A 26,173-nucleotide genomic window follows, 5' to 3' on the forward strand; every position below is an offset into this window, starting at 1 on the left:
GTGTTTCTTCAGTGCATCCATAACATTGGAAAAGGGCATTTTCTAACAATGCAGGAGTTTAAAAAAGTAACCTGCACAGTGTTGGTTTCATAAATGAGAAACGGTTTAAATTGCTTCTTGCGGAGTATTTTAATTGTGTTAGACTGTTTTGTGTGAAGTTTACATTCATACCTGATTCATTCATTTTGATACTATCAGTAAAATGTGGCCCAACAGTTCATATATTTATCCATCAATATTAGACATAGTTTGGTTTGGATTAACACCACCTCAGTATTGACATTTGCTACAATCCTGGCAAGTTCATTGTACCCCCAGTACAATGACAATTAAGACTATTCTATTTATTTTAGAAGGATTTTTTTTTTTTTTTTACCAATTTATTGGGGATTGGTAATGAAATAATCTTAAAATTGCAAATACATTTTTATTAGTTTTTGATAATATTGGATTATCTACAAATTGGCTGTGGGTTCAGTTCCCTGTCTTGACAGTGTGCAGGAAAGACATACCAATCCCCACTGCTGTAAACCTCTTCATTGTTCCCCCGCAGCTTTCTCAGATGTGAAGTGAACCATGGTTTATATGTGCGAAAGTTCTTGGTCTGCACACACTTGTCCTCACAAAAACTGATGTAGGAAGAGACAGTTTCAGTAAGTTTATTCAGGTCAGTGGCTGAAGCTTCAAAACCAACCTCCAATCTGTGCAGTGTTGTGTGAAAACAAACTCTTAGATGGGGTCTTCGTAGTTAACAATACTTAACTATTTGTTTCCTTCTGTTTTAAAATTGTTTTTTCTTTTTTCCTCTAAGCATGTAGGAATAAATGAGTAAAACGTGTTTTTGGATGAACAGCTTGCATAATGTCCACAAGTTTTGCAACAGGTTATAAAAAATATACATTTTATGAAATATTAAGTATGATTATTGTTTAAATACTTGCATGACTGTTGAAGTTGTCACAGTTCTTCAAACACAGGTTATTTTCAGTACATACCGGCAGGCTCTTTCATGAGATCAGCGGATGTTACTCTGGGCTGAGTGTAAATATCGATGCAGGAGGTGGTGCAGAGCGTGTGAGATTGTTCAGATATGATTCATTGTATACATAGAAGAAATGGGAATTCTTCATTTAAAAGTCAATGCCAAAGCCCAGACATACTCTGGGGAATTTAAAACCACCTGTCAAACTTGTAATGGAATCTCTCAGGGGTTCCAGGGAAAACAATCAGTAGTTTCTCTCCTTTGCTTAAAAAAATAAAACACTGAAGACTTGCAAGATTTACAGAAACATGAGCACATGCTTTTTCAGTTTTGTAGATTTAGATATCCTGGCAAATGTCATTACTGCACCCCCCAAATATTGTAGATTATATGTTGTGCACATGGGATCATGAAGGACATGAAATCTTTTACATACTTTGTTCCTCCCATAGTTCTGTTTGATTTCAGTTTCAGTCATCTGCAGGATGTCTCAAGGCTAGCTTTTAGCTTTTCAACAGTTTTTTTTTTTTTTTTTTAAGTCTGGGTTACATCTATCCATCTATGCACAATCTTACCTGTTTGGGCAGACAGAAATTTTTAAAGCCTCATAGTATTTTTAGTTTTTAAACTGATCTTAGCACAACTTCAGGATATGTTAATACTGGCGTCTCACTACCCTCCTGATGTATATATGGTCTGTATAAAGTCATTTTTCTTAAATGAAAGGATCGATTTTTGAGAAGAAAAAGTTAAAACGTTGAGATCGTCAAGGTCAAAATTCAGCTGCTGGCTGAAAATATCTCTAAAATGCTAATTCTGTTATTTGTAAATGTTTGAGAGCTATCAAAACTGTAAAGACCAAAGTTGGGGGATAGTAAATTAATGATGGCCATGTTGGTCAGTATAAAGCAGCGGGGGTAATTCTTCAACATATGTTTTAATATACAAACCAAAACAGTGAATGTCAAGGGCCCTCATAAAGGGAAGTTTGGAGGTCTTTTTAGTTCATCATTATGAATTTGTCAGACACTTTGATGGATGGCAGAGTTAATTTCTTTTAAAGTTCATATGTTTGTGTCTCCGACACAGCATCCCACAGGAATTTTTCACTTCATACCGGGATGTTGTAAAGAAGCTGATTGGTTGCTCTGGCAGATATGTTTATCCACCTCGTTTGGCCTAAATTCAAAGGCAGTAGAAAAGTGTGACAGCTGTGGTTGCTTACACTCCCTACATTGGGGTGAAGCATGACAAATTAAAAAAGCTCCAGTACCTGCTTTTAGTGGTATGTATGCTGTGTAATGTTTCTATGACGTTTCCATTTTAAAAATGTTATAGGTATAATAAATTCTGTAAACACAATAAGCTAAAAACTTTAGATTCTGACTTTTACCATCTTTTATATTTGGTACAAAAAACTGGGGCCAAGTCTGAACATACTTGTATACACAACTGATCCATCAACCTGATCCTATATTTGCATTAACATCTAACAAATTCTATAGAAGTTAAAAAATGTTTGGAATGCCTTCAAAGCTTGAAATGTGCAGGGAACCTGAAAGCATCAGAAAGCTCAGGCAGTCAACAGAAGTCATAAAGTCAAAAAAGTAAAGTTTGAGTGCACCCTGTTGGTCCAGAACATCACAGTGACATGCTGCTGTGCTGGTGGAACCTCCTAACCTCCTGTGAATAGCATGTGGGCTCAGAAGTCTGCCGCAACACTGCCATTGTTGTCAAACTTGGTGTCACTCCAGCAGAACAAGGAAGCTGGGTCACCAAGCTGCTGTCAGTTATCTCCCTCTATTGAAGACAGATGAGCAGGCACTTGAGGCCTGAGATTGCTAAAAAGCTGCAGGCTTACTTTTTGCTTGTGAATGTTGGTTAAAATCTATAAATTGTTACAAAGATTTTAGAGGTGAACTACAGATACTGTGGATGTAAATGCTAATAACCACGAGGCTGAATATAAGACAGAATAAATAAAGTTCAGTGTTTGTGTAAATATGTGACTAATGATGCAGATTTATTTTATTTGTTTATGCCCCACCGCAGCTGTTTATTTGACGCATTGTCACTAGGCATGTTCTCACAAAGTCCTTTTTGTTTAATTCATGTCATGCAAAGGTCCGACTTGTTCTCACGCAACATAATGAAAAATTGAAAATGCACTACACTAGATGTGTAAAGTGAATATTCACACTCATATACTTGAGCTGCATCTGTGTTTGTACAAGAGCTGCTGAAAACCTTCTCTCCATTACATCAGTTACTTGATTTAAACACTCCTAATTAATCCAAAGCCCTCACTTTAATTGCCTTAATATATTGCCTCTTTTGTCCTTATCTAGATTTTCTCATGATGTCTCTTTCTCTTATAATGGATGCAAAAGGCGATGCTATCTCATTACTGAGTGTGGGGCACGTATTGATAGCTTTAGTGTAAACCAGCGACAGCTTTGTGGTTCTCATTGTCTACACTAATTACAGCAGGCTTGATGAATTGCCTCAGCCAAATGGTATTGAACCTTCAAATTATTGTAAAGGAGTGCTCACCATTCTTGTTTGGTTTTTGACAGGAAAAGACCAATGAAGACGTCCGGATGGTGGTTGGTTACCATTTTACTGGTGGGGATCTCTGGGCTTGGCACCACTGGGAGATCCGACAAAGGGGTTTTCGGGTCACAGCTCTATCGACCAGTTGTAAAATTCCGACACAAGGTATTGATCGCCTTCTTTTTCCATTTGCTGTCCATTATTAGTCTTTTTAGCTTTTGCCAAGTACAGAGCTAATTACAGAGGGAATTTATTAATGCAGCTCATGTTTTCTTTCTTTAATCCACGCTAAGTTTATAATAAAAATAATGAAAGATCATTATTGCCTCCCCTGTGCAAGAAGACAGTTTTTCCAAAGACATTATCAGATTAATATGAATCCCACATCAAAAAAGATAATTTCTTTTAGCTGAACGTCTTAAGTAAAAGATGTAATTGAATTCTTACTGACCAAGTGATAAAGTGCAACTCCAACAGGCAAAACCTGTGGGTATTATTAATTTCTCCCACCACATTTCAAAGCACAAGTCTTTATTTTAGCCCTACAAACTAGCTCTGCTGTTGTTGGTTTTTTTTTAACAGATCAGTGTCTACGTTCATCAGAAAACAGACAAAATGAAGACTTAAACAGTTGGTTTGGATTGGTGTCCTTCAGTTTACATTTATTATAAGACTCTTTTGCAATTCTGTTCACTGATAAACATTTCAGCCATCCAGTGCATGACATCCAGGACGTCTCAGAGTGCAGACATGGCAAAGTAAAAAGTTGCATGTTTGCCTTTATTTTTAAGCCTGCCTGAAACAGCCAGAAAAAATATTGCATTTATTTTAGTTGAGGCTGGGAAGGTGGTAAAGTGGCTTGGAGATGAAAGGCAGCAGCAGTGGTTTAAAAAGGTTGGTGCCTGAGAGGAAGTAAATATAATGGGGTCTCAGAGGGAACAGATGGTGGGAATGTCACTGGGCTATATTGGACTTTACTAAAGAGCTGAAAGGGATGAAACTCTGTTAGAGACAAAATGGTCAGACACTTGCTGACCTTTTTTAAAATACTATATATATATATATATATATATATATATATATATATATATATATATATATATATATATATATATATATATATATATATATATATATAAACATTTCCCTGAAGGTGTTTTGCACTGTCCTTTGAGATTAATTCATGCCATGGTAGACCTGGTGAAGAAGGCACAATGTTTCACTCTAGAGTTACAAAAAACTTTAAAATATCCTCAAACCCTCCCACAGAGACACAAGATGTTAGCTGTAGCATATTCTGAAAATTACATGACCAGATTTTAGTACAGGACAGTGATGCATTCTGAATAAGATTCCTCAAAAACTAAAGGGCATCAATGCACTGAATGTGCAGGAAGCAGCATTCATATGTCTTTCCTTATTTACCATGGTCTAAATATAACCTGGGCAGATTATTTTCATACTGATAGCTGACATTTAGCATTCAGCTCTTTTACCAAATGCTTAAGTTTTCTGAAAGAAATGCTATCATCCGGGCAAATTACTGTATTGTTTTAGAATTAGTCTGATACTGATTGCACTCAATCTTTAGTAGAATTGCCATCTAACACATGTCACTGATATCTGGAAAAACAACATTCAATTTAATGTATTCACACTAAGAACCAACTTTAAACTATGTGCAATCGCATTAAAGTTCTTCGACAGCTTTCTTTAAAGTAGAGACAACTGAGTAAAGTTTAGTGTCATCTGCATAAAGGTGCACATTAGTTGTAGAAAAAATATTTTCAGTGTTATTATTGAAAATGGAAAATAAAACGGGGCCCCAATTTAAACCATTAAAGAAGTCCATTTGAAATCTTCAGAAACCTGGACTAAGATCTGTCTGTAAAAACAATGTTCTGTCTCAAAGATAACTTGCAAACATTTAAGTCCCATCAATAAAACAAATTGCGGAGTCTGTTCAACAGTAGCTTATGAGTTGAATCAAAAACAGGGAAGCACAATGCTACTTTCTGTAACTGGAACTAAACCCGATGTAAAAGAATAACTCTGCCCCCAGGCAAATTTTGAAAAATGCCACCAAAGTGGCGGTGCCAAGTGTGGGGATGAGCAGTTTTGGGTTTTATGAGGAAGTTTTTGTCTCGGCCATGGCAATAACAAGGACAAGTAAAGCACAAAACAGCAGACTTCTGACCACGGTGAAATTAGTTTTAGGTTGGATATTACTGCTCCACGGATTCACCAGCATCTTCCTCCTCTTTGATGCGATGGATGCAGTCTGATTACAGGCAGCTGCTCCCTGCCTGCTCCCTCCTCCTGCAGACGCTGGTTTGCTTAAGGACTGTCAATACATTTTCGAAGCAAACACTGTTTGCTGGTGGTATTGTTTTTCTCTTTAACCAGCATCGCTGCTGTCACAACGCTGGACAGATTTCCACTTAAGATGTTATTGTCAACCAGATTTCAGATTCAAGGATCTTGGTAATATTAAAAAGTTTAAAATTAGGGTGGCGGTTTATTAAAACCCGAGGGATCCCCATCCGTTAACATGTTAAGAATGACATTAATATTGAGACTTAAAAATTTGTGATGTCAAAATGAGGCTTTTTGAAGCATATAATCAATTTGAACCATTGTCATTCAATTCCCTTGGGTGACATCTACTGGCAGTAGTGATTGTTGCACCAAATGAAGCCCCGCAAATGTGATGCACCTCTTGTGTAAATTATAGCACTTATGTATGTATATATTTGTGTTGTACATATGTGTTTTTAGTAACTCATTAAAGATTCTGAGTAAATAACTCATGAAAAAATTATAATTTAAAAACAATGTGAACTGTAGGGGATTACAAATGAAAAATAGCCATTAGGCTAATTATGGATTTCTTAACTTGAATTGTCATTTGTTTTATGAAAATCCACTGTCCCATTTTAAATAACTTCATTTTAAATAAATGAAGTGAAAATGTTTGATTTGTTATTCATATTTTCTTTGGGAGTGTGCTTGGTGTACTGAGTGTTTTTGGACATTGTGCTTGGTGTAATAAAGAGGGTGCTTGTGTTATTTCAGGTGTTTTTATTCAAGAAAAGTAATTTCTGCTCAGTAGAAGGGCTCAAACAGTGAGACAATTTCTCCAGCTTTGGAAAATACTCTTTCACAGGGAACAGAGGAGGCTGGTGTGACAAGGAACTGTTTGGCTGGGTGGTTTAGGTTTGGATACAGAGAAAGGCTGGGAGTCCTTCACTATGAAGTCCACAAGAGCATCATCAAGCTCTTGCTTCCTGGATCCTAAAAAAAAGAAAAGTAACTTCAATATAACTAACAAACATTTAACTGTCGTTCGTTCGTTCGTTCGTCGTCTTCCGCTTATCCAGGACTGGGTCGCGGGGGCAGCAGACTCAGCAGAGACGCCCAGACGTCCCTCTCTCCAGACACCTCCTCCAGCTCCTCCAGGGGGAGCCCAAGGCGTTCCCAGGCCAGCCGAGAGACATAGTCCCTCCAGCGTGTCCTGGGCCGTCCCCTGGGCCTCCTCCCGGTGGGACGTGCCTGGAACACCTCCCGAAGAAGGCGTCCAGGAGGCATCCGGTATAGATGCCCGAGCCACCTCAACTGGCTCCTCTCAATGTGGAGGAGCAGCGGCTCTACTCCGAGCCCCTCCCGGATGGCCGAGCTCCTCACCCTATCTCTAAGGGAGTGCCCGGCCACCCTACGGAGGAAGCTCATTTCAGCTGCTTGTATCCGTGATCTCGTTCTTTCGGTCATGACCCAAAGTTAATGGCCATAGGTGAGGGTAGGAACGTAGACCGACCAGTAAATTGAGAGCTTTGCTTTTCGGCTCAGCTCTCTCTTCACCACAATGGACCGGCACAGCGCCCCCATTACTGTGGCAGCTGCACCGATCTGTCTGTCGATCTCCCGCTCCATTCTTCCCTCACTCGTGAACAAGACCCCGAGATACTTAAACTCCTCCACTTGAGGCAGGAACTCCCCTCCAACCTGAAGAGGACAAGCCACCCTTTTCCGGTCGAGTACCATGGCCTCGGACTTGGAGGAGCTGATCCTCATCCCAGCCGCTTCACACTCGGCTGCGAACCGCCACAGCGCATGCTGTAGGTCTTGGCTAGAGGGGGCCAGCAGGACCACGTCATCCTCAAAAAGAAGAGACGAAATCCACTGGTCCCCAAACCAGACCCCCTCCGGCCCTTGGCTGCGTCTAGAAATCCTGTCCATAAAAGTTATGAACAGGACCGGCGACAAAGGGCAGCCCTGCCGGAGTCCAACATGCACTGGGAACAGGTCCAACTTAGTGCCGGCAATGCGGACCAAACTCCTGCTCCGCTCGTACAGGGACCGGATGGCCCCTAATAAAGGGCCCCCAATTCCATACTCCCGGAGCACCCCCCACAGGGCATCACGAGGGACACAGTCGAATGCCTTCTCCAGGTCCACAAAACACATGTGAACCGGTTGGGCAAACTCCCATGAACCCTCGAGCACCCTGTAGAGGGTATAGAGCTGGTCCAGTGTTCCACGGCTGGGACGAAAACCACACTGTTCCTCCTGAAGCCGAGGTTCGACTATCGGTCGGACTCTCCTCTCCAATACCCTGGCGTAGGCCTTACCAGGGAGGCTGAGGAGTGTGATCCCCCTGTAGTTGGAACACACCCTCCGGTCCCCCTTCTTATAAAGGGGGACCACCACCCCCGTCTGCCAGTCCAGAGGCACTGTCCCCGACCGCCATGCAATGTTGAAGATGCGTGTCAACCATGACAGCCCCACAACATCCAGACACTCAAGGTACTCAGGGCGGATCTCATCCACCCCCGAAGCCTTGCCACCGCGGAGCTTTTTAACCACCTCGGTGACTTCAGCCTGGGTGATGAAAGAGACCAACCCCGAGTCCCCAGCCTCTGTTTCCACCACGGAATGCGTGATGGCAGGATTGAGGAAATCCTCCAAGTACTCCTTCCACCGCCCGATAATGTCCTCAGTCTAGGTCAGCAGTCTCCCGCCCCCACTATAAACAGTGTTGGCGAAGCACTGCTTCCCCCTCCTGAGGCGCCGGACGGTTTGCCAGAATCGCTTCGAAGCCAACCGGTAGTCCTTCTCCATGGCCTCACCGAACTCTTCCCAGGCCCGAGTTTTTGCCTCTGCCACAGCCCGGGCCGCAGCACGCTTGGCCTCATGGTACCCGTTAGCCGCCTCAGGAATCCCCTCCTTGAACCGTCACCTTAACGTGGTGGAGGGGTTTGAGTGCTCAAATGATCCTAGAGGCTATGTTGTCTGGGGCCTAAATGCCCCTGGTAGGGTCTCCCATGGCAAACAGGTTCTAGGTGATGGGTCAGACAAAGAATGGTTGAAGAACCCCTCATGAAGAACACAATATCGAGGCACGTGACGTCGCCCGGTACGGCGGAGCCGGGGTCCCACCCTGGAGCCAGGCCTGGGGTCGGGACTCGTCGGAGAGCGCCTGGTGGCCGGGTTGCTCCTCGCGGGACCCGGCCGGGCCAAGCCCGAACGAGAGACGCGAGGCCATCCCCCAGTGGGCCCACCACCTGCAGGGGGAACCGTGAGGGACCGGTGCAAAGAGGATTGGGTGGCGGACGAAGGTGGAGACCTCAACGGCCCGATCCCCGGATGCTTAGGCTGGCTCTAGGGACGTGGAATGTCACCTCGCTGGGGGGGAAGGAGTCTGAGCTTGTGCGGGAGGTCGAGAGATATCGACTAGAAATAGTCGGGCTCGCCTCCACGCACAGCGTGGGCTCTGGAACCCATCTCCTTGAGAGGGGTTGGACTCTCTTCTACTCTGGAGTGGCCCACGGGGAGAGGCGGCGGGCTGGTGTGGGTTTGCTTGTTGCCCCCCAGCTCAGCCGTCTCGTGTTGGGGTTTACCCCAGTGGATGAGAGGGTTGTATCCCTGCGCCTTTGGGTTGGGGAGAGGTCTCTGACTATCATTTCAGCCTACGGGCCGAGTGGTAGTGCTAAGTACCCTGCCTTCTTGGCGTCCCTGTCAGGGGTGCTGGATAGTGCCCCTCCCGGGGACTCCATTATTCTGCTGGGGGACTTCAACGCCCACGTGGGGAATGACAGTGACACCTGGAGAGGCGTGATCGGGAGGAATGGCCTCCCCGATCTGAATCCGAGTGGTGTTTTGTTATTGGACGTCTGTGCTAGTCACGGATTGTCCATAACGAACACCATGTTCAAACATAAGGGTGTCCATCAGTGCACTTGGCACCAGGACACCCTAGGCAGGAGGTCGATGATCGACTTTGTTGTCGTATCATCAGACCTTCGGCCGCATGTTTTGGACACTCGGGTGAAGAGAGGGGCTGAGCTGTCCACTGATCATCACCTGGTGGTGAGTTGGATCCGCTGGAGGAGGAGAAAGCCGGACAGACTCGGCAGGCCCAAGCGCATAGTGAGGGTCTGCTGGGAACGCCTGGCGGAGCCCTCGGCCAGGGATGTATTCAACTCCCACCTCCGGGAGAGCTTCGACCAGATCCCGGGGGATGTTGGAGACATAGAGTCCGAGTGGACCATGTTCTCTGCATCTATTGTCGATGCTGCTGCCCATAGCTGTGGCCGTAAGGTCTGCGGTTCCTGTCGTGGCGGCAATCCCAGAACCCGGTGGTGGACACCGGCAGTAAGGGATGCTGTCATTCTTTCTAATTCTGCATGTATATCTATGTTATGCTGACCTTGATTGGTGGCACGAGGCTGAGTGTTCTCGTGTTTGGCTCTATAATGCCTCAGCATTGATGACATTATTGTTATTATACGTCAGCAGCTGTGGGCAAAGCAAACACTGCACCTGTAAAACCAAGACAACAACCCGTTACCGCACCTCTTGCATAACATACCATGACTAGAGCACTACTGCATAGTATTGGCTATAGGCTTTCTAATAAACACTTTGAATGTACATTACCTAATTAGTGTCATAATGTTTTGAACAGATTTGACCCATATGCCGAAAGCAATTCAGGAGACAGAGTTTAACGGTAAGGAGTTTATTTACAGTATGTTGAAATGTGCAGGAAACTGGAACCGGGATACCAACTGTAAAATAAACAGAACGATAAGCAAGGGGCCAACTCTGGACCTATACTCTTAAATGATAATTCTGTCTTACTGATTTGAAGGAGAGATCCGCCAGAGAGCGGTGGAGAGACCAGGAAGTTGTTTACCCATGGGACTGGACACTGTGAATACTGGTGTGCCAGGATGTTAGATGGTCCAAGAGTTTCTGTAGTTGGTGCAATGGAAGAAGGAGGGTGGACAGGGTTCGCAGAAAGAGATCCACGGAACGAAGGAATCGGGAGACTGCCAGCTGGTTTGATCCAATGAGGTAACAGGAGGCTTGAGTCTTGGTTCATGGAGCTGGATAGTTTCTTTCCAGAAGACAGTAATCCAGGCAGGGTTTGATGCTGAAGGCAAAGTCAGGTTCATGTAACCTGCAAGGCAACAAAAGGTCAAGGCAAAGGTAATGTGGCTTGAGCTGTACCACAAAGGGCAACACCCTGGCAGTGAGTTGCTGGCAGCCTCCTCCTTAAATACTCCTCAGCAGATCATCAAGAAGATAGAGAACACCTGTCACCTCTCCTCCGGTTTCAACGCCATCTAGAGGCTAAGAACAGCAACAGTACCAAACAGACAGACATGGCACAGATCCTGACAATTAGGTGGCACCTAATCAAAATATTCCCGCACTTGGGAACGCTTCCTAGATGGTTGCTCCATGACAGAATAATCCACCAAAACTCAGAAAACCCAAAAACGAGAGCTGTTCGTAACGTATAATACGTGTAGAACAGTGATGTGAACCAGGGCTTGAGCCATCTTAAATACACTGAATTGCGCCAAATGTTTGAAACTCCGCCAGTCAACTCGAAGCAGTCAGCTGATTCGGTCTGAATGAAGCAGTGAAGTGGTTCACACGTCATCGTTGACGTCACATGAAGCAAGCTCCGGCCCACTGCTTCATCATAACTACCCTGTCGAGTTTGAAGCGTGCTTTGAAGCCTCGGTGTAAGGGGTTACATCACTATTAAAAATAGTGATATGCTTAGCAATACAATAAACTACAAAGTCTAGAAGCTGGGGTTTCAAATTGTCCATATAGAAGATTAGCTTGGGTCAGTAGATTTCAGTACTTTGACTGCAATAGTGGAAATTAGTAGTAGAAAGTGGAAACGAATGTTGGACTCTACTTGAAACAATGACAATCTGTTATATTTGAATTGTAAATGGAAGCAACTGATAAAATGCTTTTTAAAATCCCCCACTTCAACTTTAGTCTTGGTTCAAAGTGAATTAAAATATCTTCAGGAAAAAAGTTAATTCCTTTGTTTTGCTCTGTAAAATAAAATTTCAGACAGATCTGTCAGCTAGTAAATATATTATGTTCTTTATATAATTTGTACCTGAATATGGCTTGAATTTAATCTCAAATAACCCTGTGGCAATTTACGTAAACCTGACCTTCATTATCTTATCTGCTTTGTTATTTCTCCTTAACCCACATATTCTGGTTTAAGTCAAAAAAAGAAAAAAATGTTTCATAGCGTTTCAGAGTAATATCTTGGAAAGTGTTTATTTTGAAGTCTGTGGAGAAAGTAATATTATTTTCGCCCTGTGGTACAGTATTTGGTAGAGATGGAAGACTTCTCCTTCAGTGCTCTTAAATACAGCTAATCCTAGGAGGGACGTGTTTTGCTACTAGCATCTGCAGATTCTCCTGGTAAAATGAGACACATTTTATATGGGTTGGAATTTGGAAATAAATCACAAAGCTGTGCTTGCTGAAGAAGGGGGTAAAAAAGCCCTTAAACCATCTGAAGAAAAACATTAACATTTTTAAATCAATCTTAAAGCATCAGTTTGCCTTCATAAGTCAGCTCCTTCAGTTTGAATTAAGTTTCTGATTTTTCTTTGAGAGCAATACCTACTGCTAATGTTGATTAAACACAGATCTTGGTTTAGCTGCTGTTGGTGTCAAAATTCTTACTGTTTGGTTTTTATGCTTAAAGACATATGTTTTTAAATAGTAACTTTTTTTCTTTTTACGGAATATGCAAACTCTTAAAAATATATAATTTTCACTTATAAAATGAAATAAAGAAACTAGTATTTGGGCTTTGGAAATATACCTTAAATGTATGCATATAATTACTGTAAATACTGACATTTATTTATTTAATATCATCAATGTGAAAGGAAGAAGAAATAAAACTTAAAATATGTGAGTGTTTAACCCTGAGATTTGAGTAGATATTTATTTCAGGTCTAGGTATTAATATTATCAGACACATAGGCTCCGTTTGCTCTGGTATTGTCTCTGCCAGGCGAACCTACATCTTCTTTGCCACTCTCATTAGATATGTTCTTTTGGTAAACATGTACGTGCTTTTGTTAATTTAGCAAGTATACAAAATTTACAATTGCTAGAATCTATTACAGCCTAACTGTAATTTGCTCTGAATCAAATAGTCAAAGGCAGACAGAAGATTACAGAGGGAAAAAAGCTTTTAAGTTTAATTAAACAAATAAAACTGTGAGCTGAAATGATGCAGTTATATAGTTCAATCGTGGGATTCTTTTCTCGTTTTTGAGAACAGAGTAGAAACTGGAATCATGTATACCAGCAATGAATTACAAAACAAAAAATGTTTTCATTTTCATACTTAAAATTCTAATTCTAGGTACGGATGACAAGAAATTATTTGTTTAATTAGAGACAATGTGCCTGTGTGCCTAATAACTTTTTGACCTGAGGATGTCCTAAAATGTACACCGTACCTGTGTCAGTCAGGTTTCGATCCACCTAAAGAATGAAAGTTTGTTAGTTAGGTGCCGCACACCTTGCTGTGTGGCTAACTTTCAAAGTTTATTATAGCAGTTTTAAATAAACCAATACCTAATTATTGTTGTTGTTGTTTGCATTCCTTTTTGTATAACATCTAGGACTAAAAATGTCATATACGGCTTTTTACATTTTTTTAACACAATGTGTTGAAATGGCAACTATCATAATGAATGTATGTCAGCGTGACGCTGGAATGTGAAAAGAAGCTACAAAAATGATTTATTTGCTTTTCTGCTTGAATGAAATTAATGAGTTAGGCGATTGATTGCATCCCAGAGGAATGTCATCACAGCATCTGCATACTATTATAATTTGTCTTGTGAGAGGATGGAGGTAAACTGTGCTCATCTATTCGCTTGTCAGCCAGAGCTGTGGAAATGTAAACTCCTTTTGAAAGAAAATGCCACCCTGGAAGCCCCTTCTCTGAATCTTGCCGTCTCCCTTTGTTGTCAAAAGAATTCTCTCTGCCATTGGCTAGGTAGTAGGGAAGCTGATGTCACTGACTTGTCGATACACCTGAATGAACAGTGTATACAGTGACAAATAGAAGAGATTATATGATCCAAAACATCTAGCTTTAAAACCTATATTTGGATGCTGATGTGATATTTTTTTAAGTATACATTTCTTTCATAGTAACTTGTAATAAAAGCAACATTCGGGGGACTGTGCCCTGATTCAAATTTGCTGTTGGTATGTCTTTTCCTTTGCTTTGAAGGACAGTGTGTGATGGGTATGACAAGATCAGACATGACCTCACAAGCCTCCCCGCAATGACTTCAATCACCAAGAGTCACTCAGCCATAAACATCTGGTCACATGCTGTAGCCGTTTAAAAAAAAAAAAAAAAAAGATAAATATATATATATATCCTACTACAGTGGGTCAGGTGTAGGACACACATCCTGTTTGCAATATCCAACAAAGTGATCGTTTCTGTCCTCAGACATCTCCTGTAAGACCTTGAATGATATAAAGAGTCGACAAAACAATATTGCCATGTTGTAGGAGGTAAGCTATAATTCATAATTTAGGAAAATCTGCCAGGTTTGCTTGACACGATACAGAAAAGCAATTTCTGTGAGTTTGTCGCTTTTAGATCAAGCTATTATGTCAGGACAAACAAAATGGAGACGAGGACAACTGAGTGCAAAGCCCAACAATCCAGCTCTGGCTTAGCCACATGGCAAATCTAGATTAGCAAGGGATAACCAGAGAGAGGAAGAGGGAGTGGGCGGTGAGCAAATGAGATTGAGATAAAGAGGCTGGGAATGCAAGAAAACAAACAAAAAAAAAACATAGCAAAAAAAATGGCAACAAATGGCTTGGTGCAGAAAAATGACAAAGTGGTTTATATTTGTGATGAGACTGTCTATTCTTCAGCTGGCTTTCTCTTTTGCTGGTCAGTTTTTATCATAACCCTTGTCACTAATGTTAATATGTTGTATAGTTTCAAAATCTCACCAGCTTTAGGCTGAAGTTCTGCATCCAGTTGTGTATACAGGTGCATCTGAAAGACGTTTAATCATCAAAAGTTAAACCCTTTTTAGCAATTTCAATTTCGCATAGATTCATTACACACAAAGACCTCAAACAGTCAAGTTTCACTTGATGCATAAAAGTTTCTGAAAGGTATGTACATGTAATGTCTTGTGTATCCATTCAATACTTGGCTCCTGTTGAGGGAAGTACTGAATTGGTGCGTGTTCAGGAAAGCTATGTTGCTTTCATAGAGGTTTTCAGTTTGTCTGTATCTACTGTCATTTTCTTGACAAGAACTGAGAGATTTTCTTCGAGGTTTAGGTCAGGTAATTTTGCTGGCCAATCAAGCACAATGAAGCTGTGATGATTAAAGCAGGTATTGGTAATTTTGGTGTTGGTTGGGGCTGAGACCTGCTAAGAAATAAAACTGCCATTTCCACAAAGCTTGCCAGCATAGGGAAAGCTTAGGTAACCTAAGATTTCCTGGTTGAAGGTTGTTCTGAGTTTGGACTTGATGAAATACAGTGAACCAACACCAGCTAAATATATGGTACCGTAAATCATCACTGATTGTGGAAAGATTTGGGAAATTTCTAAGTGAAATGTTAGCCTGGTAAAATGCATCTGATACAATCTCTGTTTTCAGGAGTTGGTTAACAGAAGGAAACCGATAGTTTTAACCATGAGCGGACTGGGACTACAAATCAGCGCTAGACTTTTTCCTCTATAGTCCCGCTTCCCAGATCAGCCACTAACAAACTTGTCCTGATATCTGTGTAGATCCAAATATAAATATTGAAGTTTATGAGGAAAAATTGCACATGCCCTCGGAAATGTAACAATAAAACAATTTACTAAATAATTGATGGTACACGATTAATTCCTAACAAATATTTGTTTTTGATAATGATGTACTTTTAAATGCTTTAAACAACTCCCAGGTTAGTATGTTTTATATCAGTTCCACTATAGCTCATGACAGAAATGGAAAAGGGAAGGCAGAGGAAGAAACACTCACTCAGGTGGAAATGGCTTCAAACTGATTTTCTCTAACCCAAACTTTAAAATAGCTGATTTGGGGCTGTTTTTTTTTTTTTTTTAACTGGGTACAAAATAAATGCAACTTGTCAGACAGAAAAGATGGCTAGAAGGCCAGAAGTCCTGCAGGAATGAGATGTGCTGAGAAAGATGTGGAGATGGACGTGGTTGGTCTGCCAGCGAGTTGTGACATGGTAGATGAAGCAGAAGTTGTGCAGCTGGGTGTTTCAACATCCCCAGAGTCTCAGGGCAGAAGAGACAAGGTTGCCAATTGCTCTGGGGAAATCATTCTTTTCAAACAAATCAAACCAACCACTGTCTGCAATATGCAAATAAGCTGCTTTTGAATTATTTCCTTCCAGTATTGCAAATCTAAATGTCATCTCCTATAGAGGGTTGTTGTGGGGCAACCAGCATATGCCATAGAGTAACAGATATTTTCTGTTATTCTGCCTGTTGTGTTGTTTGGTTAAAATATTTTATAAAAAGGAAGAAAATAATGGGCAGAAAAATGTTTTTCCTTCTAATTAGTTTCCCAGAAAACATACTGTTTTTTTCAGGAGCAGTTTGGGTGTCTTTTTAAATAACCACCGCTATTTATTTATTTCATTTACTGATTATACGTAAAGTTTTGAACACAAATTATTTGCTACATCTGACTTCCAAATGTTTGACTCTGAATAATAACTGTGGTAATAATTTTGAGGTTTTGAGGTTCTTAAAAGATATGTTATTACCAGACCAGAGTCCATCTGTCTCATTTCCCAAAAAGCAAAAGTGGATTTAAGTTACTAATGTGTGTGAAAATATTTCAGAATTTTAAATGTAAATGTGAATGATAAAAGTCTTCAATGTAAGACATATTAAAACAATACAATTTGCGTGGGTGTTCCTGACTGACTTTTTCTGATTAAAATTAAATTCCTAGTTTGACATTTGCAGTCTTAATGAGATTCTTAGATATCTTAGCTTTTGCTCATAGTTAAGATATCTAAGGTAAAACTCAATCTTCTGGATATTTCATAAGATTTCTAAACTTTAACTTTACTGCATAAACTATTAATCATATACAATTTTGGCATAAGTTATGTACATTACACAGATATTCTCTAAACATCCAGGAATTGACTAACCAGGTTTCATTTGGCAGACTGTCTGTGGTTCATTGTTGTCTCTAGACTCATGCATAATGTGTCCTCTCTGTAATACATCTCTGCAAGAACTGGTAGTTTTCTTAACAAGAATAATGAGCTATACCGATTGTACTGTAGAGAAATCAAATATTTATGTTTCTTTCATTCTCACTCATAGTTTGAATGAGAATGAATTCATAGTTTCTATCAGGGTTAGAAAAGTAACCGTAATGGAACCAATTTTCCACAACTTTAGTCAGCATTCGTGCTTCAAATGTTGGGGATTTCTAATAGGCATAGTCATTGTCTCTACTCTCCAAGCAAAAATTATTAGGGATCAGAAGATCGAGTAGGTTAAAAAAGGAATTGGGGCTGTTAGGAGTGAATAGTATAAAATGACATGTAAAGGTAAGAATTATGCAAAAAAACACGAAATGAATACAAGCAGATTCAAAATAATAAAATAAAAATCTACTAAAACAGACTAAAATTAGCCCAGTCTGCACATATCAAAGACCAAGCTAGGAAAATTCTGTCAATAGGGTTCAGAGTTAGTCATTCATTATAATGCAAAGAAGACTAATATATTGATTGCCAGAAGTTGGGAAGACCAGAATTCAACTTATCTCTGCTTTGTATTGTTCGTACATTTTGCACTATGGTTAAATGTTTGGGCCATTTATATATCTGATGACCTGCCTGATGATATCGACATTTATAGACATTGCTGCTTAACGTGTGCACAGGTTAATATGCTGAGCAGTAAATGTGGGTTGTGTGCTGTTCCAGTGAAGATTAGACTCTTTAAAGTTTATTGTACTTGTGTGCTTACTAAACATTTGCTGAGGAGGTACAGAGAAGGCAGCATGCAGAAACTCACTGTAGATGCTACTGCTTCAGATGCCAAGATGAAGTAGTGCAAGCTAAATGTTCATTTTGTTGCACAAAATCAAAAAGATACAATTAAAATAAAAATGGCAAAATAACTCCCGACATGACCTTTCTAACATAGAAAGTATCCTTACTCCAGCTTTTAAAATAGAAAATGTAGTAGTACATCAGATTTGTTAGTCACATGTAAATCCTTGGACTCCAATGTCAAACTCAATTGTTATATGCTGAAAGAATTTTGCGATTAAAAAGTCAATATAGCACAATTTTTATGACACAAAGGAATTTAAAGATTAATTCAAGACATATGTGCTTACATATAACAGTCTGTTAAATTTGGTGCATTTTCTTGAGTTTTTATAACATGTTTTTCTTGTTTTTATTCCACCAGGATGGGATCCCTGAGAGCTTGAGGGTGAAGGGTGAGTTTCCACCTCCCTTCTTTCTTGTGCATTAATATGTAATGCATGACTCGATTTTGCAAAATGTATGGTTGTTTTCTAGTTGAGGTCATCTCAAGCAGAGAGCATCCAATACAAAATGTTCTTTTTGTTTCCAGCAATGTGAAGTATTGATGAATTAAATATTAAAACTTTCATACATCTCAAATACTTTGAAATGAAAATGAAAACCAGAATGGCATGCAAGAAAGTAGAATTACTGTCTGAATGGATTAAACACTGGCCAAAAATCTGAAAAATTACATGCATGAACAACAATACACGTTTGCAAGCCGTGCACAAGGAAATGGGCCATTATTGATAGAAATTAGCCATGGAAACTGTTGTTGCTGCTAGGGGTGCAGCTGATATAACCACATACAGCAGACCAACAGTTAATATGGAATGTTTTATCAGGGGTTCCTGATAAAGATCATTTAAAAATGCTGTGATACCTGGGATTAGATTGGGACATCCTTAGCAAAAGGTGTTAAATGCTAATGTGCACAAGCTGTTATTTAACTCAATCAGTTGATTTGACAGAACAAAATACTTAATATATTTAGACAAAATCAAAAGGTTAATACAGGTCCTTCTCAAAATATTAGCATATTGTGATAAAGTTCATTATTTTCCATAATGTCATGATGAAAATTTAACATTCATATATTTTAGATTCATTGCACACTAACTGAAATATTTCAGGTCTTTTATTGTCTTAATATGGATGATTTTGGCATACAGCTCATGAAAACGCAAAATTCCTATCTCACAAAATTAGCATATCATTAAAAGGGTCTCTAAACGAGCTATGAACCTAATCATCTGAATCAACGAGTTAACTCTAAACACCTGCAAAAGATTCCTGAGGCCTTTAAAACTCACAGCCTGGTTCATCACTCAAAACCCCAATCATGGGTAAGACTGCCGACCTGACTGCTGTCCAGAAGGCCACTATTGACACCCTCAAGCAAGAGGGTAAGACACAGAAAGAAATTTCTGAACGAATAGGCTGTTCCCAGAGTGCTGTATCAAGGCACCTCAGTGGGAAGTCTGTGGGAAGGAAAAAGTGTGGCAGAAAACGCTGCACAACGAGAAGAGGTGACCGGACCCTGAGGAAGATTGTGGAGAAGGGCCAATTCCAGACCTTGGGGGACCTGCGGAAGCAGTGGACTGAGTCTGGAGTAGAAACATCCAGAGCCACCGTGCACAGGCGTGTGCAGGAAATGGGCTACAGGTGCCGCATTCCCCAGACCTGGGCTACAGAGAAGCAGCACTGGACTGTTGCTCAGTGGTCCAAAGTACTTTTTTCGGATGAAAGCAAATTCTGCATGTCATTCGGAAATCAAGGTGCCAGAGTCTGGAGGAAGACTGGGGAGAAGGAAATGCCAAAATGCCTGAAGTCCAGTGTCAAGTACCCACAGTCAGTGATGGTCTGGGGTGCCGTGTCAGCTGCTGGTGTTGGTCCACTGTGTTTTATCAAGGGCAGGGTCAATGCAGCTAGCTATCAGGAGATTTTGGAGCACTTCATGCTTCCATCTGCTGAAAAGCTTTATGGAGATGAAGATTTCATTTTTCAGCACGACCTGGTACCTGCTCACAGTGCCAAAACCACTGGTAAATGGTTTACTGACCATGGCATCACTGTGCTCAATTGGCCTGCCAACTCTCCTGACCTGAACCCCATCAAGAATCTGTGGGATATTGTGAAGAGAACGTTGAGAGACTCAAGACCGAACACTCTGGATGAGCTAAAGGCCGCTATCGAAGCATCCTGGGCCTTCATAAGACCTTGCAGTGCCACAGGCTGATTGCCTCCATGCCACGCCGCATTGAAGCAGTCATTTCTGCCAAAGGATTCCCGACCAAGTATTGAGTGCATAACTGTACATGATTATTTGAAGGTTGACGTTTTTTGTATTAAAAACACTTCTTTTATTGGTCGGATGAAATATGCTAATTTTGTGAGATAGGAATTTTGGGTTTTCATGAGCTGTATGCCAAAATCATCCGTATTAAGACAATAAAAGACCTGAAATATTTCAGTTAGTGTGCAATGAATCTAAAATATATGAATGTTAAATTTTCATCATGACATTATGGAAAATAATGAACTTTATCACAATATGCTAATATTTTGAGAAGGACCTGTACATTCAAGTCCCCACATCCTCTGATAGTGTTTTTTTGTTCAGTTTTTAGTTATTTTTTTCTCATGGAGCCTAAGATGTGCTTCATACCAGAACTTTGTGCTTTATTATAACCTGTAGAATACAAGGCCTGGCCCTTGGAGCTGTTGGATCTTAAAACACACAAGCAAATCATTATCATAGCATACTTTCATTTTTTATTTAGACTTTATTGTCATTCAACTGCACATTTAAAATGTACATTTGAGCAAGATTTTGTTGCAAGGCTCCGAATAAAAACAGAAAAAGTAAAAGCAACACAGTATAATTATAAAGTCTATACAAAATATTTAAAAATAAAATGTATATAAAAGAAAAGAATGTGGCAAGTAAATAAATAGGTTAGAAAATTATGCACCGGAAAAAAGTATATGTTAGACAAATATGAATAGTGCAAGGTTCTGTAGCAGCTGGATGAATTGTAACAGAGTTCATAGTGACCGTGTAAAGTGACTAGTGGGAAGAAATTATTCTGGAATCTGGTTGTTCTGCATTTGAAGCTGCTAAACCTTTTGCCAGAGGGCAGCAGGGAGAACAGTCCATGGTTGGGGTTGAGAGGAGTCCTTTATTTTTGACGGAGCCCTGATCAGGCAGCGTCTGCGAGCAGTGTCATGGATAGAAGGAAGTGCTATCCCGATGATTCTCTCCGCTGTCCTCACCAGTCTTTCTACACACTTCCAGTGTGAGGTGTTGCAGGCCCCAAACCAGACAAGAGATGCAGCTGGTCAGTTTGCTCTCTATAGTCCCTCTGTGGTGAGGATGGGAAGGGGGAAGTTTGATTCACATGCTGTTGTGATTATTATTATTATTATGTATATATTATTTCATAGTAATATTTTATTAAATAATAATTTGGTCTGTTAAGTGTTTTCCTGAGAATAACAGCCCAATAAGCTCAGACATTACTGAACAGCAAAACTCTGCGCACACACATAAGAAATTTACACAATTTCTAATGTTAATTTGTTGAATAAACCAACCTTCTGGATGACTAATTCTCAATGGTCTTTAATTACCTGCCTTTATTTAGTACAACAATATTTAAGGAAATATTAAAATAACAATTAAGAAAATATTACTTTGAATAGAACCAACTATCCTGGATAAATGAGTCTTAACAGTGTTTAATTAGCTTTCACATGTAGTAAAATAATATTAAGGGAAATATTATTTTTCTAGATTATAAACTAACAACCTTTCTGGATAAATGATTAACGGATTCATAAGACGGCACTTGTTTAGCCTTTGGCGTTAGCAGTTTCTGCTAACAAAAAGGAAGCCTAGTTGAATATGTACCTTTTTAAAAATTTTTTTTTTAAAATACTGTCAGTAAAAGGATCAAAATCCATAAGCGTTGACAGTATGTTATGGTCGGTCTGTTTAAAAACCACTCTTTCAATAAAGTTTGTCTTTACTTTAAAAACACAACACAGAACACATCGTGAGCTGAGCAGATAGTCTGCTAGCACTTAGCTGAGTTTTCTCAACAAAACCAAAAACTAAATGTAATGAAACAAATATTATTTAGATTATTTTATTCTAAACTAATATTCTCTGCCCAAACAACACCTCTTACGTGAACTGGGCTGTAGAAGGGGTTCCAAAGGGTGCTGGTTTCGGGAAGCGAAGTTGTCCATCCTGTTCATCCACGTGTGGATTTAACTGTACAACAAAAGCACGTTGCGGCTCCTACAGTGGCCGCGGTGCAGTGGGGTAGCTCTGGCTACCGGGACATGTATGCAGGAAGGTGAGCGATGCTGCGTTCCCAATGTATTCTTCTCCAGGCCATGGGGGGAAATCTACTTCGGTAGGGCTGCTCCTGTGGGCTTCAAAAGAAAAGACAAGTTGCGCTTGTTTTATTACACCCTTTTTATGAATGAATGCAGTGCACTTGAACAGCAAATCATTACTTAACTTTGTTGCATACGATCGGCGTGATCGTAGTCACTTTTGGATTCAAGGATTCTTCAAAGCAGAAGCCTTAGTTGCCTGCCACTTTCAAGGCCTTCAGCTAACACATGCTGTGGTCCCTCCATTAGCTGCTGTATGCAACCGAAATGAGAACGAGCGGAGGGGGGAACGTGCCCTTGGGTCAGAGATTCCAGCTCTGACTCCACCTCTTCCTGGGTCGTGTTAGGAATAGGTTGGTGTGAAGTTGAAAGGTGCAGAGGTTCATACAGGCCTTTGTGTACGGTTCAGAGTCCATGTTCATCAATGTTTCACTTAACGGTTTGGGTCCCAATACACACTAATACCTACAGGGGTTGGACATTGAAACTGAAACACCTGGTTTTAGACCACAATAATTTATTAGTATGGTGTAGGGCCTCCTTTTGCAGCCAATACAGCGTCACTTTGTCTTGGGAATGACATACAAGTCCTGCACAGTGGTCAGAGGGATTTTAAGCCATTCTTCTTGCAGGATAGTGGCCAGGTCACTACGTGATACTGGTGGAGGAAAACGTTTCCTGACTCGCTCCTCCAAAACACCCCAAAGTGGCTCAATAATATTTAGATCTGGTGACTGTGCAGGCCATGGGAGATGTTCAACTTCACTTTCATGTTCATCAAACCAATCTTTCACCAGTCTTGCTGTGTGTATTGGTGCATTGTCATCCTGATACACGGCACCGCCTTTAGGATACAATGTTTGAACCATTGGATGCACATGGTCATCAAGAATGGTTCGGTAGTCCTTGGCCATCTAGCACAAGTATTGGGCCAAGGGAATGCCATGATATGGCAGCCCAAACCATCACTGATCCACCCCCATGCTTCACTCTGGGCATGCAACAGTCTGGGTGGTACGCTTCTTTGGGGCTTCTCCACACCGTAACTCTCCCGGATGTGGGGAAAACAGTAAAGGTGGACTCATCAGAGAACAATACATGTTTCACATTGTCTACAGCCCAAGATTTGCACTCCTTGCCCCATTGAAACCGACATTTGGCATTGGCATGAGTGACCAAAGGTTTGGCAATAGCAGCCCGGCCGTGTATATTGACCCTGTGGAGCTCCCGACGGACAGTTCTGGTGGAAACAGGAGAGTTGAGGTGCACATTTAATTCTGCCGTGATTTGAGCAGCCTTGGTTTTATGTTTTTTGGATACAATCTGGGTTAGCACCCGAACATCCCTTTCAGACAGCTTCCTCTTGCATCCACAGTTAATCCTGTTGGATGTGGTTCGTCCTTCTTGGTGGTATGCTGACATTACCCTGGATACCGTGGCTCTTGATACATCACAAAGACTCGCTGTCTTGGTCACAGATGCGCCAGCAAGACGTGCACCATCAATTTGTCCTCTTTTGAACTCTGGTATGTCACCCATAATGTTGTGTGCATTTCAATATTTTGAGCAAAACTGTGCTCTTACCCTGCTAATTGAACCATCACACTCTGCTCTTACTGGTGCAATGTGCAATCAATGAAGACTGGTTACCAGGCTGGTCCAATTTAGCCATGAAACTTCCCACATTAAATGACAGGTGTTTCAGTTTCATTGTCCAACCCCTGTACTTTGTTGTTTTAGAAATTTGCTTTATGCAACGTTCTGGTTTTTTTATTTCGCAAGTTCAAAATCAGAATAATCAAAACACCCTCGGATGTTTCAACTTAGAGGTTACCAAGCCACACTTATTAAACATAGTCAAGGTTGCAGAAGTGAACAGGTGCTTCCTTCTGAGGCCAATATGCAATGTATGAATGTTGTGAAACCAAATGGGAATAAGAGGCATGGCTGCATTGTTGTTAGAGTAAACTTGATGCCACCTTTTCTGTTTAATGTTTTTGTTTTCTCTCATTTTCAATCAGCAATTTCTTGTAGTCCCGCATCATACCTGAATTCTCCCCCCAAAGTGCAAAGCATTACACTGGTTCAGATCACCCTTTCTCAAAGTCTGGAATCTTCTCGCAATTGTAAAAATAAGTTGTAATTTAATGAAAAAATGTTTTTGAAAGGGAAAATCAGACCTGGTTCTTTGAACATCATGTTTGAGACCCCCTGGTAGATTCTCAGTCATCCAGAACTTGACGATAGAAAGTGCATAAATACAGGTCCTTCTCAAAATATTAGCATATTGTGATAAAGTTAATTATTTTCCATAATGTCATGATGAAAATTTAACATTTATATATTTTAGATTCATTGCACACTAACTGAAATATTTCAGGTCTTTTATTGTCTTAATACGGATGATTTTGGCATACAGCTCATGAAAACCCAAAATTCCTATCTCACAAAATTAGCATATTTCATCCGACCAATAAAAGAAAAGTGTTTTTAATACAAAAAACGTCAACCTTCAAATAATCATGTACAATTATGCACTCAATACTTGGTCGGGAATCCTTTGGCAGAAATGACTGCTTCAATGCGGCGTGGCATGGAGGCAATCAGCCTGTGGCACTGCTGAAGTGTTATGGAGGCCCAGGATGCTTCGATAGTGGCCTTTAGCTCATCCAGAGTGTTGGGTCTTGAGTCTCTCAACGTTCTCTTCACAATATCCCACAGATTCTTGATGGGGTTCAGGTCAGGAGAGTTGGCAGGCCAATTGAGCACAGTGATACCATGGTCAGTAAACCATTCACCAGTGGTTTTGGCACTGTGAGCAGGTGCCAGGTCGTGCTGAAAAATGAAATCTTCATCTCCATAAAGCTTTTCAGCAGATGGAAGCATGAAGTGCTCCAAAATCTCCTGATAGCTAGCTGCATTGACCCTGCCCTTGATAAAACACAGTGGACCAACACCAGCAGCTGACACGGCACCCCAGACCATCACTGACTGTGGGTACTTGACACTGGACTTCTGGCATTTCCTTCTCCCCAGTCTTCCTCCAGACTCTGGCACCTTGATTTCCGAATGACATGCAGAATTTGCTTTCATCCGAAAAAAGTACTTTGGACCACTGAGCAACAGTCCAGTGCTGCTTCTCTGTAGCCCAGCTCAGGCGCTTCTGCTGCTGTTTCTGGTTCAAAAGTGGCTTGACCTGGGGAATGCGGCACCTGTAGCCCATTTCCTGCACACACCTGTGCACGGTGGCTCTGGATGTTTCTACTCCAGACTCAGTCCACTGCTTCCGCAGGTCCCCCAAGGTCTGGAATTGGCCCTTCTCCACAATCTTCCTCAGGGTCCGGTCACCTCTTCTCGTTGTGCAGCGTTTTCTGCCACACTTTTTCCTTCCCACTGAGGTGCCTTGATACAGCACTCTGGGAACAGCCTATTTGTTCAGAAATTTCTTTCTGTGTCTTACCCTTTTGGTTGAGGGTGTCAATAGTGGTCTTCTGGACAGCAGTCAGGTCGGCAGTCTTACCCATGATTGGGGTTTTGAGTGATGAAGCAGGCTGGGAGTTTTAAAGGCCTCAGGAATCTTTTGCAGGTGTTTAGAGTTAACTCGTTGATTCAGATGATTAGGTTCATAGCTCGTTTAGAGACCCTTTTAATGATATGCTAATTTTGTGAGATAGGAATTTTGGGTTTTCATGAGCTGTATGCCAAAATCATCTGTATGAAGACAATAAAAGACCTGAAATATTTCAGTTAGTGTGCAATGAATCTAAAATATATGAATGTTAAATTTTCATCATGATATTAT

At 40.9% G+C, this 26,173-nt stretch overlaps 1 protein-coding gene across 3 annotated transcripts in view; it reads left to right on the forward strand.

Moving 5' to 3' along the window:
• Window positions 1–26,173, forward strand: part of fstl5 (follistatin-like 5) — a 286,679-nt gene that overhangs the window by 44,490 nt on the left and 216,016 nt on the right. For all 3 annotated transcript variants that reach the window (XM_047353775.1, XM_047353776.1, XM_047353777.1), the window contains exons 2-3: window positions 3,559–3,700; window positions 18,344–18,374. In XM_047353775.1, the coding sequence (XP_047209731.1) occupies window positions 3,559–3,700; window positions 18,344–18,374 (173 nt within the window). The remainder of the gene's footprint in view (window positions 1–3,558; window positions 3,701–18,343; window positions 18,375–26,173) is intronic.

This window comes from Girardinichthys multiradiatus, chromosome 23 (genome assembly GCF_021462225.1).
Source record: "Girardinichthys multiradiatus isolate DD_20200921_A chromosome 23, DD_fGirMul_XY1, whole genome shotgun sequence".
Classification (NCBI taxonomy): Eukaryota; Metazoa; Chordata; class Actinopteri; order Cyprinodontiformes; family Goodeidae; genus Girardinichthys; species Girardinichthys multiradiatus.